Source organism: Cygnus olor, chromosome 2 (genome assembly GCF_009769625.2).
Source record: "Cygnus olor isolate bCygOlo1 chromosome 2, bCygOlo1.pri.v2, whole genome shotgun sequence".
Taxonomy (NCBI): domain Eukaryota; kingdom Metazoa; phylum Chordata; class Aves; order Anseriformes; family Anatidae; genus Cygnus; species Cygnus olor.
In genome coordinates, this window is record NC_049170.1 from 29518887 (window position 1) to 29538740 (window position 19854).

The 19854-nt window shown below is 36.3% G+C and overlaps 1 protein-coding gene across 5 annotated transcripts in view; it reads right to left on the reverse strand.

Moving 5' to 3' along the window:
• Positions 1-19854, reverse strand: part of VWDE (von Willebrand factor D and EGF domains) — a 43293-nt gene that overhangs the window by 13620 nt on the left and 9819 nt on the right. For 3 of the 5 annotated variants that reach the window (XM_040546255.1, XM_040546256.1, XM_040546258.1), the window contains exons 4-17: positions 17812-18071; positions 16125-16214; positions 14679-14823; positions 13766-13980; positions 13365-13438; positions 11130-11403; positions 9294-9502; positions 7885-8870; positions 6597-6733; positions 3549-3704; positions 2829-2933; positions 2373-2487; positions 447-697; positions 112-331 (exon numbers count right to left, since the gene is read on the reverse strand). In XM_040546255.1, coding sequence (XP_040402189.1) covers positions 112-331; positions 447-697; positions 2373-2487; positions 2829-2933; positions 3549-3704; positions 6597-6733; positions 7885-8870; positions 9294-9502; positions 11130-11403; positions 13365-13438; positions 13766-13980; positions 14679-14823; positions 16125-16214; positions 17812-18071 — 3237 coding nt within the window. Of the gene's footprint in view, positions 1-111; positions 332-446; positions 698-2372; positions 2488-2828; positions 2934-3548; positions 3705-6596; positions 6734-7884; positions 8871-9293; positions 9503-11129; positions 11404-13364; positions 13439-13765; positions 13981-14678; positions 14824-15248; positions 15461-16124; positions 16215-17811; positions 18072-19854 lie in introns of those variants that run through there. The other 2 variants (XM_040546257.1, XM_040546260.1) reach the window with 2 other exon arrangements.

The window sequence follows — 19854 nt, forward strand, 5'->3', positions numbered from 1 at the left end:
GAAACAGTAAACTATTTTCAGTCAAAAATTTAAAAATAATCAGACATGAAATTAAAAACTCCTATTAGTCACTAAGTGTGATAGATGTGTGTAAATAAAGTAGTAATTTACCTTGAAGTTCAGGTGGACATTCACAGTAATAGCTGTTTATTCCATCCACACATCTGCCAATACCACACTGGTTAAGTTTACAGTCATCAGTATTCACTTGACAGAGATCACCTTCAAATCCAGCCACACACACACAGAGGTATCTTCCACTTCCAGGTGGGAAATTAATGTTTGTCACACATGAGCCATTATTTAGGCAATCACACGATTTTACCCTGACCTACAAGACATGCCCAATAAGACAGTTTTCTCTTTTTATGAACTAGCAATGACTTTGTAATTAGGTATTGTAAACATCTTACTAGCACGTGTCTTTTTACTATAAAATTAATTACCTCTATTTCTACCTTAGTCTCCGCATTGCAGTCATCTGTCAAAGAGAATGTTAATTTATGGGGATTCTTTGACACAGCTTTCCACAAAAGGAGACCTGATGGGGAAAGACTGGCACCTTCAGGACCAGACTCCAATGTGAAAAGAATAGCAGAGCCCTCTGGATCTGAAGCCAAGAACTGATATACAAAGTCTTCTCCATAAAAAGTCTGTAGCATATCCTGAAAAGTTTCAAGCACTGGAGGTTGGTTGTCTGTAACAAAGGAGATATTTTCTCTTATAAGCAAGAGTTGCAATATACTTATAAAAACAAAAAAAGGAACATATACCTCTGTTAAGGAAGTCATATGTGATTATTTCAATAAATTCTAGTATTATTTGAATGGCACAGCAAAAACAGTAGATATTTCCATTATAAATGTGACAACATTAATTAACAATAAATTACTTTATTCAAGGGCTTGTAAAAATGCATTGCATCTACACACCAAAAGAACTGAGACTTTATTGAAATTAAACATTGTTTTAACTATGAAGAGTTACAGTTTGCAGATCAAAGTACAGAAAGCCATGAAACTCAGAGTTGATTGGCGTTTCTGTTAATAAAGGAACAGACATTGTTAAGCGCTACTTGGGAATGGGCTGAAGTTATCTTTTGTTAAGTTATGATAGATATGAAGATATGAAGTTATCTTTTGTTATCTTAACAAAACTGAGCATAGGGTGATGGAATAAATAAAGTACTCACTGTTCATTGGAAACATTTCAACCACACAGCTTACTCACTTTCCAGCTCTAAAGACACCAGGTGAAAATAAACAGGCAAAACCACCAACACCAGAACAAGGTCAGTGAAAGATCAGGAAAGGTCAGGGAAGTGAGGAGAAGCAGGAGCCCTCGGGAGAGTGTAGGTTTTGGAGCTGGGATGTAGGAAGGGGATTAAGATTGTTAAATTAAGGTTTACAGTGAAGTGACTACTCCTCCAAGCAGGAGACCATCAACTGTGGCAAAAATCCTGAAGGAAAGAATTTGTAATCAATGCCTCAGCAGTTAGACTCTTACACCCTGTTCCTGATGTCATCCAGCCTGGAGAAGAGGTTCTGTTTCTCATTTTGGGGGAATTGCATCTTCTGTTTTACATACTTCTCCAATTTCTGACTTTGGTAATATTGAATTCTATGAGTCTAGGGTCTAGGGCTCTAACGTGGAAATCCCTTGACTCCCCAGCTGCTGCAGGAGTTCATGTTTCATTCTTTTGGAACATGGATATAGCTACCTTAGCTTTCAGTATGAGTTTTCACATAAGGTAATATGAAAAGAATAGCAGCTTATATGCTGCTATTAACACCCTAAATTAATTGGTGAGTGAGTTGAACAGAACTCACAACCGACCTTTAAGCAGGAGGATGGAGTTGATAGCATCCTGAGACCCCTTCCAGTCTGAATTTTCCTGTGATGAAATTCTTCATATATAGGCTATCCAATAATTGTATATAGACTATCCACTCAAATAATGGAAAAAAATGCCTAAGAACATGTATCTGATTGTTGGAAAATATCTTTTATTCCTAAATGTTGAAGACAAACATTTGTGGACATAGCTGTTCCAAAATCAAAAGACTGTAACCTGCTAATTAGGTTTAAAGAGTTGTTAAATTTCAGCAGTTGAATAGTAGCAAAAAGGGCAAAAAACAAAACACAAATTGACAACAAGACTAGCCTAGAAAAGAAAATATCATTTTCAGAAATTAGGAGAAATGCAAGATGAAAACCAAGATCAAATCACAAGCTAAAATAGTGCTTTATCTAAAACACTTAAGTAGTTAAACTCAAAATTTCAGTACTTCCATAGATTTTGAAACTTAGTAGTTTCAAAATTTCTTGGTACTTCAAAAAATAAACAAAAACCACAGCTATTCAGAACTTACTTTCAACAACTGACCACGTTAACCTTGAGATGTCAGGTCTGCACAGTAAGCAAGGGCTGGTTGGATTTGTGTCACCTTCACCATAACAGAGTCCATCTATGTTGCATGTTTTCTCCTTTTAGAGAAATGACAATGTGATTCATTAACTGTTGTCAAACAGTAAATCACAGAAACACGGGATTTGTATTTGTATTTTTTTTTAAAGTGTCAAATAAAATCTAATCTATCTTACATTTCCACTACTCTTAGAAGTAAACAACTGACAGAATGATTTTATTTGGTATTATATAAAGAGTTTTTTTTTTTTTTTTTTAAAAATAGCTCTACCTGAGCTCTTCCTGTACTTTTTTATTTCTGTGAAAAGAAAAAAATCCTGCTGTAAACAGGGTATGATTTTTTTTTCTACCTGAAGAGATGCATATTTTCATACTAAACACAGAATAATGGCATATATACCTTTAGCGTACATAACCCAGATTCCTGTGATTCACATGTCTGACAGGCTCCATCATATATAATCATTGTTTTAGAGTTGCTATAAATGAATCCGTCATTAGAAATCTGCAAGATGTAGAGTGAAAATGGATTAACTCATACAGCTATCAACATCTCACCAGCACAGATTGCTAGCATGGGATTCAACTCACTGATAGACATTACATTTATCTGTTTAAACTCTCATAGTAGTCAGCAAAAATCTAATCAATCCTGTCAGTAAGTCAAGGCACTTAACTGACTTAACATACCTAACTGACCACAGGTAAGTGTTTACATTAGGGTAGACTGAATAATTTCTAGGTTCTGTTGACTGTATTGACTCAAGATACCTACCTCCAACAGACACTTGTGCATGCAGACTAGGCTCAACTAATTTTTTCCATAAACATGTCTGACATAATTTGATATGCACAAAAGGCTCTTGCCTTCTGCTCTTGAAGGATGTGTGCCTCTGTAGATTCCAGGTCACATCTACCCCTTTAGAGTGGACGGTTCCCTTGCAGGACTTTGCTCTCAAATGGAACTCAATGCTTAAGCTTAGGTGACAAAACTGAGACCACAAGTTAAGCAAAATGAGTTCTACCCATAGTACCATTAAAGAAATGAGAGTATCTATGGAATATATTTTTATCTTAACAGGAATATCTGTAAGTGAATATTTGAAATTTCTACAAGTACCTTTATTTGCCACCAGGCAATGGGTTTATCATCAACCAGATCCATGGCATCAGACTGCTGGCCATCATTCGGTAACTGGCAGTCGACAGTCCTGGCATTTTGGAAGGCAGCTGACATAGTTAGAGGTTCTCCAGGAATCCATTGGCTATCACTATACTAAATTTTAGGACAGAGAATCTGTTTTTCAGTGAAATGCAATATGAAAATATTTTTAATCAGAGGAAAAAAAAAAAAACATACTGCATAGCATTTCAATGTGTCTACTGTCTTTGGATTAGAATGCTGTGGGAAATGTTAAATGCCAATTTTTTTTTCTCACAAGTAGATTTCTAGCCTGTTCCTGTGGGAGAAGAGGCTGAGAAGTCTTCCCTGGTGCACGGTACTTGGCATGGCCTTACCAAGGAAGCGGAGTGCTTGCATCTGGAGATTAACGGGAGGGTTAAGCAGCAGGTGATCCTCTAGTAGCACTGATCCGATGTATCAGTGCCTTTATCCCTCTCCATTCCTGCTCCCAGGAGAGGACAAGCTTTAGTCAAATGAATTGATGAGGTTTTGGCAGGGCTCAGCTATCATTTTGGGTGCCAGGGGATACTGGCCGTTAGCCACTGAACCCCTGCACAAGCCAATGGATTACACCATTAACCCCTGTAGACTTCTCTTCTAAACTACAGCGAGGGCAAGTCATCCACATCTTGAGAGACCGAGATAACAAAATAGGGATGGTAATACTTCACTGAAGTATTGATTGCAATAGGAAGCAGGGTTAAGCATATTGAAAATAAAGTTAGGCAGACTAAGAATCAAGAGAACAGTAAGTTCAAAATCATTTTGAGCTTAACTAGGTTTTACAGTGCTGGCTACTTTTTTCAGTTATTGGAGCCAATTGAGGCATTTATTTAATCCCTATCCTGACATGAGAAGCATGGTCCTCCATTTTTACTAACAGAAAAATAGCCCCATATAAAAAATAAAAAATCTGAAAAGACATACGAACTATTTCTGTTCAAACCAATTTTTTTGTTGTTTTTCTTTCATCCTATACTGAGTTAAGAAATTCATGGCAAGGGTGACTTAAAAACAACTAAACATTTCTAAATAGGTGTTTCTGAGAACATTTAACCTTCAAAATATGATGCAGTCTATTTCTCCAGAAACCTTCTATTAGCTGGAAGCACATTCAGATAATTTTTTTCAGAAACATACTGACCATTCAAAAAAAATCAATTAAAAATCTCTACTAGAACAAGGTTCATAGAAAAATTTGCTTCTGCAATTCAACGTAAATAAGAAGAAACTAAAACTGTATTTTTGTTTTGGGGGTTTAAACGCACTCTTATCCTTTACAAAATCTAAGAAAATTCTGGATCTGTGTAATCATAGGCTCCTTGGCCATGTCCTACCCAAACCTCTACCAAGAGATGTGCACTAGTTCATCTCTGAGGTATTCCAATACAGACTTCTCTGAATCCCCTCTTTTAGCATCATGCACAAGACCTACATCCTTTCTAACATGGTAGGCCAGTCCCTGAACAATGGATTTGATTTAGTCTTTCAAAAGTGAAAATATTAAAAATGAAAATTTCAGTGTGCGTTAGCTCTAAATTCTGCCAAAATGTCTCTTCTATGAAATTTTGATCATTTAAGTTTATCTCAAAATACAAGGAGTTCCATACTGTTATGACTCCACTGGCATTTGCATAAAACCATCATTACGCGAGCCTGAAAGTTAAAAAACAAACCACCTTTCTGTGGTATTTTCAAGAAACAAAACAAAACAAAACACCTCTCAGCCTCTTCCTTAATTTTACATAATATCAATGTTGTTCACTTTCTAACCTGACTCTTGACAGTAAGATCATCAATAAAAACGATTAACTTTTAGGAGGTTTGGGTAGTTAGAAGCCAAGTATTCTACCACAAAGAGTGTTATACCCGAATATCTTGCCATGAGTTAAGACAGACATTTCAAGCTGTGACAAGCGAACTCCCAATAATTGTCTCACTGTGAGCTTGGTCTAAAAGTCTTTTAACCTAATGGAGTGTAAACGTACTCTCAACTTTCTCATTTCAAGCCAACTTGCAGATGAGTGGATACATATTGTGCTCAGGAAAAAAAAAAAAGAAATCTATAGCCCATATTACTTAATCTTTCAAAAATAACCTTAAATAACCTTAATATCCACTACCTACGCTTTTTTTTTTTGTGTGTGTGTGTGTCAGAGACAAAAGTTACCCATTGAATGTTTCTCCTTTTGCCATCCCCTTCCCCAGATCATCACATCAGTGAAATCCAGTTTTACTTGGAAGCTTTTTTATTCTCATGTCTAACATGATGTAAAAACTTGTAATTACAGATTGTTCATTTCAGGCTAACACTTGTAAACAGCTTGTAATTTTCCCTTGGGCAAATTCTAGGTCTGAGTAACAGCATTCTGTCTGTACAGACTCCTCTTACTTTACAGTGCAGTATTCTTAATCTCCTGTTCAAACCTGGGGTATAGAACCGACATATTATTAAATAGCCATGGCAGTCTACCCCAGGGAAATGGACAACACATCAAAAATGTCTTCCCCTTTTATAACAGATTTATTATGTTTTTAAACAGGGCTATTTTGAGCATTAGATTTGAGACAGAAATCTAGTAATGTCTTTAACCTTGCTGTCCTTTTTCAAAGAAGTGGTACTTTACTTCCTCTCCATAAGCACTTAAAAAAAGAAAAAAAAAAAGAAGAAAAAAAAAAGAAAAACGAACAACAATGCACTGGTTGCTACTAATAGCTCTGCCCTTGCCCTTTCCTGATGGATAGCTGCTGTATGCTGTTATCTCCCTCTTAGCTGCTGAACATTCCCATTATGTTTCCTATTTCTCTTATCATTGAGGAAATAGCAATCTTGCAAAGACTTGAGTGTCTGCTGCAAAGTATTGAGTGCCTCTGCTTTTAGTTTCTACTAAAGCATTAGGTCACAGATGATTAGTAGATGTCAGACAGTTTTTCCTCATTCGCTGAGAAGTTTAAACATAATTGTTACCATACAATGAGATCTACCTGCAACTTGGTAATTTCACACTTCAGACTTGATGACTCCCTGAAGCCACGTCCAAAAACTCTCACTGATGTGCAGTCATACTGCCGAATATCACATAGCCCAGCATTTTCCAGCTCCGTAATTTCTGGAGCCTGGTCTTCAAAGTAGAAGTTAGAAAATGAAGGTAAATATATTGAACTCATTCATACGCATTTACTTTAAGCAGTATGTTTCTTTGCCTATCTAACTTAGAAAACTATATGAACAATAAAACCTGTAAACAGCTGATGAAAGGTACAAAGAGAAACACTTTGTATTGATAAAATGAGTTTTAGCTTTAATGCTAGTCTTTTTCTCTTCTCTTGGAACTTCAGTATCATAAAGCAGAGAAAACATTCATTTGATAATAAACACTTGTGAATATATGGGCTGTTTTCTCATCTATGGTTCTCTACATAACACTTGCAGTATAAAATGTAATTGAAACAGAATCCAGTAATAAGAATTGGAAAGATTAGAATTATACAATAATTTATAATTGGAATTTTTTGTTTAAAGACCAAACGAAAACATCACAGGTAGAGGTTAGTTCATGAACTAAACTTACAAAAGTTAGAATACTCAGATTTTTTTGAAGTAAAATTAATTTATTTAATTTAAAGAGGAAGCAAATATTTATTGTTATTACCCTCTTCTTTCTTCCATTTCTTTTTAAATAGGTTACTAAAACCAAAATGCTATTGCAAAACAAAATATTGTTTTTGTTTTGAAAGGGTTTCACATTTTCTAGTACTTCTCATATTTTTATAGTGTAGCTGCTTACCTGTGTTTTCAGTCACTGTCTTTTTACTGAAAAAACCCTGCCCAGCTCTATTTGCTATACCTCTTTTCTTCACCATCAATTCTGCTTCTACCACATTTAACAGTTAGCTTACAGAGATGTAGCCACCAAAAACATCCCGCTTGCAGTTAATAAACAAGACCGCAGGAGTGTACGGCAGATCTTCCTTGAAGAAGGCAGCATGCGGAAACACGGTAATCTCTTGAGGCAGTACTCTGGATTGCAAACTGAGTGGTAATTTTTTAAAATCTGACATACCAGAAACCCACGTTTTGCCCTTGGGAAACAAGAAGGCTGAATAGAGAACAATAACAGCTGTATTAAATTGGAACTAGACTGCTGAACACAGTCCCACGATAGGGAACCCCTGCCAGTGTATAAAAAGCAGGAGAGAAAGGCAGCAAAATAAACATATGTTGCACGAATATGGAAAACGTTAAGGAAATCTCATTGTTTTTCCCACTTACCAGATAGTATGCTGCAGTCATATGAGCCATAGCCTTGAAAGCAGGCACAACCCCAGTCTGTACATTCTCCGTTACCATTACAGAGACCGGGACATTTCAGTGCAATAAGTAGGTTCTCAACAGAACCTTGAAGCTCCTGTTGGTTGTCATTTATTTCTTCTAAAACTCTCTTTTCACATTCATTCTCTAGAAGAGCTAAGGAAGCTTCTGCCCATCTGAGGTCATCTTTCAGCAGCAAATCTTTAATACACATACTGATCGCATCTTCTATTCGCCTGCCAAGAAGGCCACCGCAAGATCTTCCTATACTGGAATTGGCTATTGCTTTCTGGCACAGTCCCAAAGCTCTAGACTCAGTGAGGCCAGAAGGTGTAGGCCAAGAAGGAAGAAACTTCTGGTCTGTGTCAGTGGCATGGTCCTCTGGGAAAAAGTACCTATAGCCCTCCAAGTCTGTTTGGCTAAGACTTTGGAATAGAAATACTGGATGATATTCATAATAATTTTGGCGCTTCCCTCTACTTGTAATAGATTGACTTTCCTGAAGATTACTACTGGAACTGGAGGAAATTATTTTCATGCCTGATCTTGGAGTTTCTTCTCTTTCTGCACCAAAACTGACCTCTGAGGTTGCAGAGACATGTCTGTTTACTAGTGAAGTTTTGTGAAGTTTGGTTTGATTATCCTCCCTCTGCAGAAGTGTAGAGGAATCCATTTCATGTGCAGGTGAACGTTTCTTTAAGCCTCTGACAAGCTCAACAGGACTGAGATACTCAGCAGTGACATCCAGTCCTGGTATCAAAGAAAGAAATCTACCATTTTCACTTTCTTTGCAAGACAGAGAAAGTTCTGATTTAGAGACTGCCTCTAGTTTATTCACCGATCGATACAATCCAGCAACTTCAAGTGTGCAGTCACAGAAGGCTGTTTTCCTAGAAGATGGTAAAGAAGCCGGTATCCTGTCAAACAAGCTATCTCCTGGTGGAATTCTATAGAAGAAACAAAAAGAAGAATCTGTATCTCAACTTCCTTGTCCATTTTTTTTCCCCATAAAGAATCAGAGCTTGTTTTGCTTTTTGTTGTTTCATACTTCTACAGGATTGATTACAGAATCTGCAACATACAGCTACGATTATGGACCCCAGTTAAATCACAAAACCCATAAGAATAACTTTAAAAAAATAGATTAGGAGAACAGATCTTTTCTGATATTTTGTTCAAAACCTACTCAAACTAATCTTACATCACACTTAGTATTTAAATACTAATTTGGCACTTCAGTCTGAATTTACTCTGATTTTAAGTTAAAAAATTGGAAGGATTTGTTTTATTTCAACAAGTTTTTAAACAGCACAAAGGCAAGGCTGAACCAAAACCGATGATGTTTGATTGAAACAGAAGTGTTTTGTTACCTCCATTCCTTAATAAAAGAAAAAGGAGCATTAGAATTGTTTGGGATTTCCATCCCACTGGCAGTGTGATAGTCATTCTCTGCAATTCCGTCAAAGGTGCCACAGAGTCCCATTGTATTTCTGTAATCTGAACTGGGTGCCCTAAGTGTTATGCTCATCCCCCATTCACTCACATCAGCACGAACGAAAGCTCCAGAAGAAAACAAAACCTAAAAAGAGATTGTTGATATCATTGTGAGAAACATGACTTTTAATTTACCTAATAAAATCAGGTATGTTTGTTGCCAAGGAACAATTTGCAAAGCCAGGCATACCAAGTTATCCCATTAAATTCTGGCTCTAACATTTCTAAATCAGACAAATTTTGTTATTTCTTCTTCTGGAGAAATGCTGTAAATGCAAATCCAAAGCATCTCAGTCTTAGCAAGCAGCTAGATGGTGCTCTACAGGTCAATAAGCTTCATCCATCATTATCAGGTATACTGTAGAAGGTCAATGACAACAAAACTACAGGAAATCAAAGATCAGCTGGGCAAAGAAAAAAAGGCCACTCACTCTTCAGATGTAAAGAGATAATTCTGGTAATATGAATTGAGTTTTGGGGAGCACCTTTCTCACTTTCTTTTTGTCAGCTACATGATTCTCTGTGTTAGTAGCTGAAAACAGAATAATTTTCTACCTGCAAATGCAATCCTAAGTCTTCTAGACAGCTCAGAGTAGTCTCAAATATTCATTATTTTATTTTGCAATATGCTCGGTAATTCTTCTTGATCAGTAGAAATATTACTATCTTGAAAATAAACTGAGAATTAAAATTTTTAGTTTACTAATCTGAAGAATTAGAAAACACCATCCAGATACATTTTTACTCACAGAAAAAAAAAAAAAAGGAAAAAAAAAAGCTTATGAGTGTTGTGCCAAAGGAGAAGATGCTCTTTTCCACATAAAGGACAAAGAAACACTAATCATTCATGGGAATCCATGGAGAATTGTATGGCTGTTGTGAAGACACAAGATTTTATAACTTCCAAGTTTAAATACTGTTTCTATTATTAATGGTGCACAAACCTGAGCAAGTCACTTAATTTTTCTGTTTCTCAGTATCTTTACTTCTAAAAGGTAAGAAATTCCATTTCTCTATTGCCTAATGATGCTTTAATATTTAATATCTGAAGTGTTCAGATAACAACTAAATATTTAAAGTATTCTTATGCTAATAGCCGAATCTACTTTGAAATGGCATATCTGTTTTTATGGTTTGCTTTCCAGACCAACAGAATGATTAAGAGCAATTCAGTGTTTCATTTTAAAATTCTGCTTCATTTCAAACTCAGTGGAGTTCTAAAGCAATTCTATACAAAAGAAAAGCTACAGGGAATTATAAAAGCAAACATGAATGTTTTATCTGAGGGCCAAACTCTTTAGAGAAGCCACCTACACTTCCAATTCTGCAGATGTCACCTGGAATACTTCATTATGTGCCTACACAGCCTTCCGATATGACACTGGTGTGAGCAAACAGCACACAGAGACCCCATTTCAGAAAATTAGAACTGCTAAATAAGTGCATATTAGATCAGAAAACTGCACCATCCACACAAGGGCCATATATTGTAACTGACAACACAGTTCCAGAAAGGTGTGCACATTGATACATCCTTGTTTTTGAGGACAACATCCATCACTTACAAGCAAAACACTGGCTAAAGGACTATGATCATAAAATAAACATTATGCTATTGCTTAATTGCAGAAACTAAAGAACGTTTTAGTTCTGAAGCTGGTGTGAACTGGTAAAAATAATTGCTGTTACCTTCATAAGCAATATTTACTTACTGTTACTTTCCTTCCTAGGTAGGATTCAGTGATTCTGACATGGCTTCCTGTTGTGTCTCTACTTATTATGGATAAGTGTGGCTGTGACTCATGTAGCTGACCACTGCACATGTCAAATGCAATTATATCACTCCCTTCTTTGGCAACAAAGCCACAGTTACAGGATGCTGGATAGTGAAGACTTCCACAGTCCCACTGGCGAACATGAACTTCAAAATCTCGAGACGTACTCTTAGAGAGAACAAATGTTCCTGTTTTAAAATTGTCATAGAGTCTGGAATCAAAAGAAAAGTATGTGATGTCACTTTGGTTATAAAACAGTTGTATCACCATGTGTCAGCAACTTTACCTTAAAACAGATTTATAATATTTGATGGCCTTTGATACTGTAATTCATTTTCATGCATCAGGAAAAAAAAAGTTCAGCCCACAAACCAATGCACAACTTTGTTCTGAACAAACACCATCATATCTTCTGTGAAGCTCTAAATCAAAAATTTCAAACCTGTTCTACAGCAGAAAAAGAAGGAAGTAGAGAAGGGTCACAAGTGGAGTATATGTAGACAATGTTTGCAAATGGAAATGTAACCATAAAGCTACTTTGATTCTTTGATGCTTTTTAATTGTGCTTATGCATACTTTAACACGGAATCACAGGCGCTTCTCACCCTTTGTGTTTCTACTGCAATGCATCCAGACAGCAAGAGCAAGACGCTTAACTGTGTGTATGTGGGGGGCAGGTGTTGAAGATTGTACCAGTACCCTTGAAAAAATGATTTAGAAAGTCACATACTTTTAAAAAGGTCTGCTTTATTAAGATGGAGATGGGGAATGCGTATTCCCAAAGATTTGAAAATGATTTAAGATGAAAACCATAAATAGTCACTTCCATTTTTTCCCCTTAGGGTTAGCCATCTGTTCCCTGAAGCAAGTTTAGAATAGCCAATTTAATGATTCAGTGGTGAGAAGAGAAGAAGGAAAAAAAATAAGAAAGAAAAGGTACAACAACAAAGAAAAAAACTTTTGCGGCAAGTTTAACAGCCTCTTGGCTATAAATGGCATTTGATAGTTAATTGCAGAATGGTGATTTGCTTTCTGTTTAAAGGCCCAGCAGACAAACTGCAGATGGCCACCCTGCTGGGACTGCACGAGATTACCCGTGATTCAGTAGGGACAGCTCCCTTTCTATTTGTTTCCCCAGTTTGTAAAATAAATTAGCAACACTATTTATCACTAAAAATAAAGTTCTTTCCCAGAAGCTCCGTGCTTCCAGCAAGAACATATCACAGTAAATCACCGCTTCACAAGAAAGCTTGATCACAATGCACTGAAGGTTAAAATGCCCACTGAAGGCATCCCTATCATTTCTACTGAAGAAAGAGCTGCAAATCTGCATTACTCCTCTGACTTTATTATTAGTACTAGTCACAGTGCTATCAGAGCAGCCATTACAACCTGTCTTTTCCGTTCCTTTATCAGATTCACAAAAAGAACCATGCTGTGGGCCGAACACCCTCATTTGGAGGTAACACATCCTCTTCCTCTCACCCTGTCACTTGAAGAAATGTGCTTTTGTTGAGCAGAGAATACACAAGTCCCTCAGATGGAAGCTGTACTTGTTTTGATTCCTTCCATGCATTTGAAACACTTTGAAAGACAGAAGCACACCAAAACCATGCCAGCTGTGGCTAAGGAAGCTGTCTTCACTTTGGAAAGAAGGTTTAGTGATGTGCAAGTGACAGCAGTGAATAAATTGCTGTCAATGCCATTAATGAACCTAGCACAATGTCATACTGACAGTAGATAGCTTCTAGCAACTTGATCCTTACATGAATTCAGATACCTACACCAGAAATACGGAAACTATGCTGCAGACTGGAAACACTTTTGCATTAGAACAGTTTTGCCTAATTTTATCATTGTTCATACTTAATGATATTTCCATCTTTCATATTCAGACTGTACAGCCACCATTCCTCTCATGGCATACTCCTCTGAAAAGGGAAATAGTTCGCTTGCTTCCCCTTTTTGGCACGACCTAAATCTTATATTTTGAAATACAAATATTACAAACATACTAGAAGCTTTAACTAACTGAAGCATGTTTATTGTTACTGTCCAAGAAAGAGTATAAAACACACAGCACAATTACAGAAAACTACAGTTTGCATCACCAGCATAGATTAAAATAGAACAAAAAAATCTTGAAATTAAGAGCAACAATCCAGTGATTACCTTCCATCAAATGTAATTATATGAGGGTCAGTAAATGAGTAGCAATAGGCAGTTGGTAGATCCTTCACTGTAATCTTCAAAACAAAGAAACGCATAGTTAAGTCATGTCAGGTTAAGACATAAACAGACTCAGGCACATTACTTGTCTTATGATATTAATTTACTTTCTAATAAATAGGTTATATTATACTTTTAAACCAATCTAAGTGATTATATTAATATTCATATTTATTTAAAAAAATCCAAATGAAAATGCAGCATTTGAATAAAAATAAACCAAGGGAAAATTGACCACTTAGAAATCTTGGTGTAATCAGCATGTCACAATTGAAATAGAAACCTCATTTACATCATACTTCTGGCCTGTTGGTTTTACAGAGCTTAACATGAAGATTTTCAACCTGTATGCTTTCTGGAACATAGCCATTCCACAGAAAATTCTCACTGGATATAGGTTCAACAGCAATTCTGGTAATTCTGTCTCCATCCTGCATAAAGTCTGTCACAGCAGTGAAATAAATTATAGCTTGACTACAGATTCCATTATTGCAGGGTTTCTGGAGAAGATCCACATGACAAGAAGAAAGAGCCAAGTTTAAACCTAACTGCTCTTTACCTGTTTTAATGAAAACACATCATTAGTGAGCTTTCCTCTGAACAAGTCACATTTTTTATATTACTGTTAACATAAATACTGATTTATTTGCAAATAGCAAAGATTTTTCTGTTCATAAATGAAAATAACTATGCGTTTTCCTCGGGTTTGGTCATGCATACCCCCCTCTCTACACATTCACACAAACACAAGAAAATGGTTTTAATTTTCCACAGTGATAGACAAATTAAAATAATGGAAGTCTTGCTGATGTGACAAAAATGACTGTCTGCATGGGCAAGGCTCCTTGTGAGGTTCACAGGACTTGGGCTTGACAAAGTACTACAGAAAAAGACAATAATAGTAAAAACTGAGGACTTCATGACTGTATATACAATACTTCCAAAACAACAAGTCAAAAAAAAATAACTAAATTATAAACTTTGCAAGTACTGTGGTACTCTGACTATTCAAGTCAATGTGGCTCTGATAGCTATAGCTGCGAAAGCTACCTTCTACTTCAACAAGTAATGGATTATGGTCACATTCTTCTTTCAACAATAGAATATACACTCTGTGAATATTTTAGTATTTTAGGAAGTATTTTACAGTATTTTATGATGTACCTACTTCTCCCAAGAAGCAAACCAGAAGGAATATTTGGATAAACACAGCAAACATACAAAATGCAACACACTAAAAATCAGGATAACACTTACCTTCATCAGTAGTACTCAACGTTAGTGATATTTTACAGTCACTTTCAAGCTGGTTAAATTCAGGGCAAGGAATAGGCATTTTACTTTCTATTGCCAACCTGTATTCCTTGCCATCTTCTGATATATCATATGTTTCTGGATGTATCTATCACAGAAGAAAGTATACTTAAAATGCAAACATCCTTTGTGAACTACAGCACCACTACTGACCAGGTAGGAGGAAAGTACGAAAAACTAGACGCAGAATGGCATGGTGCATGGCTCATTCTACTTGATTAGGGTAATCTAGACAGTCTGAAGAGCAGTGGCATACTGGGAAGAAGATGAGGACACTGTAACAAGAGTCTGGAAAGTGTAAGAATAAGGGGCAAGGATAAAGTAAAGCTAGCTAAATAGGCAAGGAATTAGCAAAGCACATTAACACCACTAAAATGCATTCCCTGGGTAACTTCTGGAAATCAGTATACAAGTAATTTGCTGTATTGTCTGAGGAAAAAAACAACATACGGGCCTCACATAAAATGGTAATGCATTCAGATTTTATAGCACGTGCTACTTACTTGCACTTACATGAGATTAATCTGGCCCTGATCCTGCAGAAAGGTAAATTCTTTATGACAGGCAAATCCTCACTCAAGTCAATAGGATTACTCCCAGTATGTAATTGTGTGCAGTCTGTCCTTCTGGGATCAGGGTCCCAGCTCCTGGCCAGCAAACAGGTACATAAATCTACAGCACAAATTAAGGTTTCCTTTTGGACCTGTTCTCTGGCCACTGATCAAGTGGCATCACACAGCCTGTATCTACATAGTTAAACTTTTTCCAGTTTTCCTATCTAAACCCGAAGTCTTCTTCCCCACAGACAGCTGTGAACATGCCCTATGTCAGCCATGCTCTGGGACAGCCTGTTGTCATATCATAGGCCAAAATCAGGCCAGAGAGGGTAAAAGTAGCTAAACATAATGGACAAAAATATGCCAGGGCTCGAGTCTGAGCTATGGCCCTCCTTAGTTTACAAATACAGAGGAAGCATCAGAATCTACTCTAGTTGATGGCGGTGAAGGCTTTCACTGGATTGTTATAGCTTGCAAAAATTCTTGATTCAGTCTTCCTGCATTTCGATTATATGGGGAATACAGAAACATCTTTGACTCGTCCAGTTCACTACAGCCAACAACGTGCTTTATTAATTAACAATTAATAAATTTTGAGTACCTTCTAGTCAGAGGACTCACTGTCTGCTGTGGCTATCATGATTTACTTGCTTTTGTTCAGCATTCTACATTGTCTTATCAGATTGGGACACACAATAATTGCAGAAATATTCAAACTATCTACCCACAGTATACCCACAGAAAAAGTCCAAGTAGTTACATATCTGCTGCATTCATACTCAGAAAGACTCCCACTACAATAAAGTAAAATACTCTTTTCTTTTCAAATTACCTTAATGCCAGCAAAAAATTCCTTGCTCTCAACTGGAGAACTTTGTATACCTGGCTTCTCCACGAAAAAAGCAGAACTGCTACAGTAGACCTGTAGAACAAAATCAACATAGTAGAATACATTTTTGGTATGAAGTGGTCATGTGAATACATAACCCAGCCATAATGCCCCAGCTTGATGAACTCATCAAGCCTGCTCTTCTGTTTGCATCAGAAGTTAACAGTTGCCAGTGGTGCTGCTTGATTGATTGAACTAGACTGAATATTCTAAGATCTGTTCCTGGCATACTCCACCCGTGACTCAGACACTTCTTGAACTAAAGGCTGCATACAAATCACCATGTTTAATAAGCACCTAAATCTCCATGTATTTAACTAATCCCTTCTGGAGCATTTCTGCACCCCACAACACCTTGTGGAAATGCATTCTATACTTTCTTAAACGTTACTTACTTCTTTTTGTCTGATTTATGTTTGTTGCCTTTTCATTTTGTTGAGTACCCACTAGATCATGGATTATGTAAAAAAATCATCCCCTCTTTCTTTCTTCTCAATACAGATTTTTCCTGGTGTTATCGACCTGGATTATCTTTTTTAAACTGAGAAAGTTTGTTGTGATTTCCCTCCACTGAACCAGTTCCATGCTTCTATGCACCGTTTTTTGGTTGGTGATAGTTTGTTTTGCTGTATCCTTTTTTTTTTGAGATGCAATGACCACACATTAAATATTTGAAATCTTGAGAAAAGCAAGGATTCATCACAACAGCAGATAGTTTATAACTGTGCCTTTTCGTTTGACTGTCACTGAGCTAGCACCGTCAGGCAACTATACACAAATTCTCTGAAGGATTTTTGAGGATTAGCAATTACTATTGCCTGTAAGCCATTCAAGCAGCCTGCTTTTGGCTTGAAACCCACTGCACTATCAACATAAAACAGCTTGGGAAAACAGACTTCAATTGGGTATTAGTATATGTACACACACACACACACACAAAACGTTCTTATGTTTTTTATTTTGGCTAAGAAAGCTTAACCTCTATTTTGGTATATGCAGGTAGAAAGCCTATTGACTTTCCAGTACTTAAGCTTCTCAAAAGTTACCATATAAACCTAGATCTTCATTCTGCTACCACTGAAGTTAATGTAATTACTCACACTGCTTTTGAGAATTATACTATTTAATCTGATAACAGAGACAAAATCATCAAGCAGTGGCTCATTACTGATTCTGAAAAAAGAAATCTATCTGCTGAATAAATAGCACAGCTTCTCAAAACCGCTACCTCATATAGCCTCTCAATTAGATAGTAACATCCAGAATCTTCTTAATTTACAGTATCAAAAGAAATTGTAGTAAAGGTGAAGAAGATTCAACTTGAATAAACATTCATCTACTGCAGGCACAGTATACTGTACTGAAACAGTCTCAAAATGATAACGACACTGATAATTACTGATACATTCTGTGACATTTCCACATTCATATGGACACTGTTGATGTAAACAAGAACTAGAGGCAGTATATTTCTGCCAAGAAAAAAATATAAAGAAAGATGGTGGGACTCCATCTCTAACAACTGTTAATATTTGCTGGGCATTTATGAAATCATAAACCTTTAGACAAAACAGCTACAGAGGAGAAATAAATTTACAAAAATAAGTGATTATAATAGTTTTTAACATACTCTGTCTCCAAGTCTGACGTTTATCCCATCTAGCTCTAGAAGTGAAAATGCATGAACTGCTGTCTCGCGTTTCAGTTCTTCTTTGATACCTTCAGGAGAAAGCCTTGACCAAGTCACAACGAATCCAACCGAGCTGTTTGCAAAAGGAACGTCAAAGGTACACCTTAGGTAAATGCTGCCTTTGATCAACTCTGCTACAACCTCAGGAATGTCTGGTAGTGGTGGTGACACAGATGGAGATGATGAAGGAGCCAGCTTACCTAGTTAAACAAAAGCATGGTTTGTGCTTTTCATTCTGTGCAAAAACAGTATCGGATGAAACAACATTGACATATACTTTATCAGTTAATACACTAATAATATTTACCTTTTTTCACATGTGGAGATCTTACATAATTGCTTAGGGAATCAGAGAAAACATGTATTTTGCTTTCATTAGTTATTAAAATGAGAAAAACTGATTATATTCTATACCATACAAAGGTGCTGAAGAAGAAAAAAACCGACCGAATTAAATGCAATGAATCATTTCACCAGACAGGAGAGAGCAACATCCAAAGGAATTTGCCTACCTATAAAGAAAAAAAATAGAATGGGCTATGTAAAAAAGGAAAAGAAAAAGCAACAGTATGATTCCTTGGGAGTTAGATATAACATGAATCTGCCAATCAAAGTAATGAGTAAATTAGCATTATTAAAACTACTTTTTAATATTACGGTACTTACTCTGAACATTATGTTGAGGAACTACTTTTGCAATTGCAGTTCTGAAGTTACCTCCTAACTTCTGATTTTGCATCATATCAAGCAATACCACTGGTAAATGAACACCTTTTTTTATTTAAGAAAGTGTATAATTTAGAAAGTGTTGACATTATTGGGTCATGGATGCAAAGAAAATCTCAAAAAAAAAAAATCAAAAGAAAATACTGCAACAGATGCCTTGAATTTTCATTCCCTCGGCATCACAGGTCTGTGGCTTTGCATTTGCAACATCTATAAATTCTTCCTAACTCAGGTATCAACATGCATACGGAATATTCCTATACCAAGGAAATACCAAAGAATATTCCTATACCTTATAAATTATTGCCCCATGTTAAAAAAACAACGACAACAACAAAACAAATATCACAAGACACTAACTGATGTATAAGTTCCCAGAACAGAATAAATCTTGTAATCTGATTCATACACAATTACGGTAGTAGTCAGTACAAAAGCCGAAGACAGAGACCACAAGTTGTGTGGCTGCATCTAGGAGCAAGGGTACAGAACATTTTAGCACTTTTACATCTTTTAATACAGATGTACCTAGCAAATACCTAGAGATGTCGCTAATAATAAATAAATAAATAAATAAGGAATTAAACTATTCTCTAAAATACATCTTTTGTCTCCCAAGGTCGACATCTGAATGCTTATTTATTAGCGGTAACCTAGGACAGCCAAATTGAGTGCAGACCTGCTTTATAAAAAAAAATATCTATCTTTCCTACATGGGCCTAAGAAAACATATTCATGCACTGCTATTGTTTGCTTTGAATGTCATTAAAAACAAACACAACAACAACAACAAAATAAACCACAGCGGAATCTTGATTAAACATGAAAATAACAGCATTTTAACAGGAGTAGGAAGAGGTTATTTGCTCAAAGTTGAAAGGGCAGCAGCAAACTGAAACACTCATTCATTAGAAAGAATGAAAAGCGGATTTTGATGTTCCATGCTTCAGCAATACAACATTTGTATTCCTTAGCATGTACAGGAGTAACTGCTTGAAAAGTTGCATCAAGCATTTGCAGCTATCAAGCATTAAAGGGAAAATGCAGTACATATGGTAACCTAGATACAAAAAGCAGCACAAAAATACAAAACAGCATGAAAAAACATCACCTTAAAAAAGGGCTTTTAAACTCAAAATGTGTTTTGGACTTGGAGTATTCACCAGAGTCAACCCAGAGTTATGTTTCTTCTCCGCTTTGAAGCAGTAGAAATTTGCTAGCCTGCTGCCTACAGTTTTTATATCCTCTTTCCTCTTC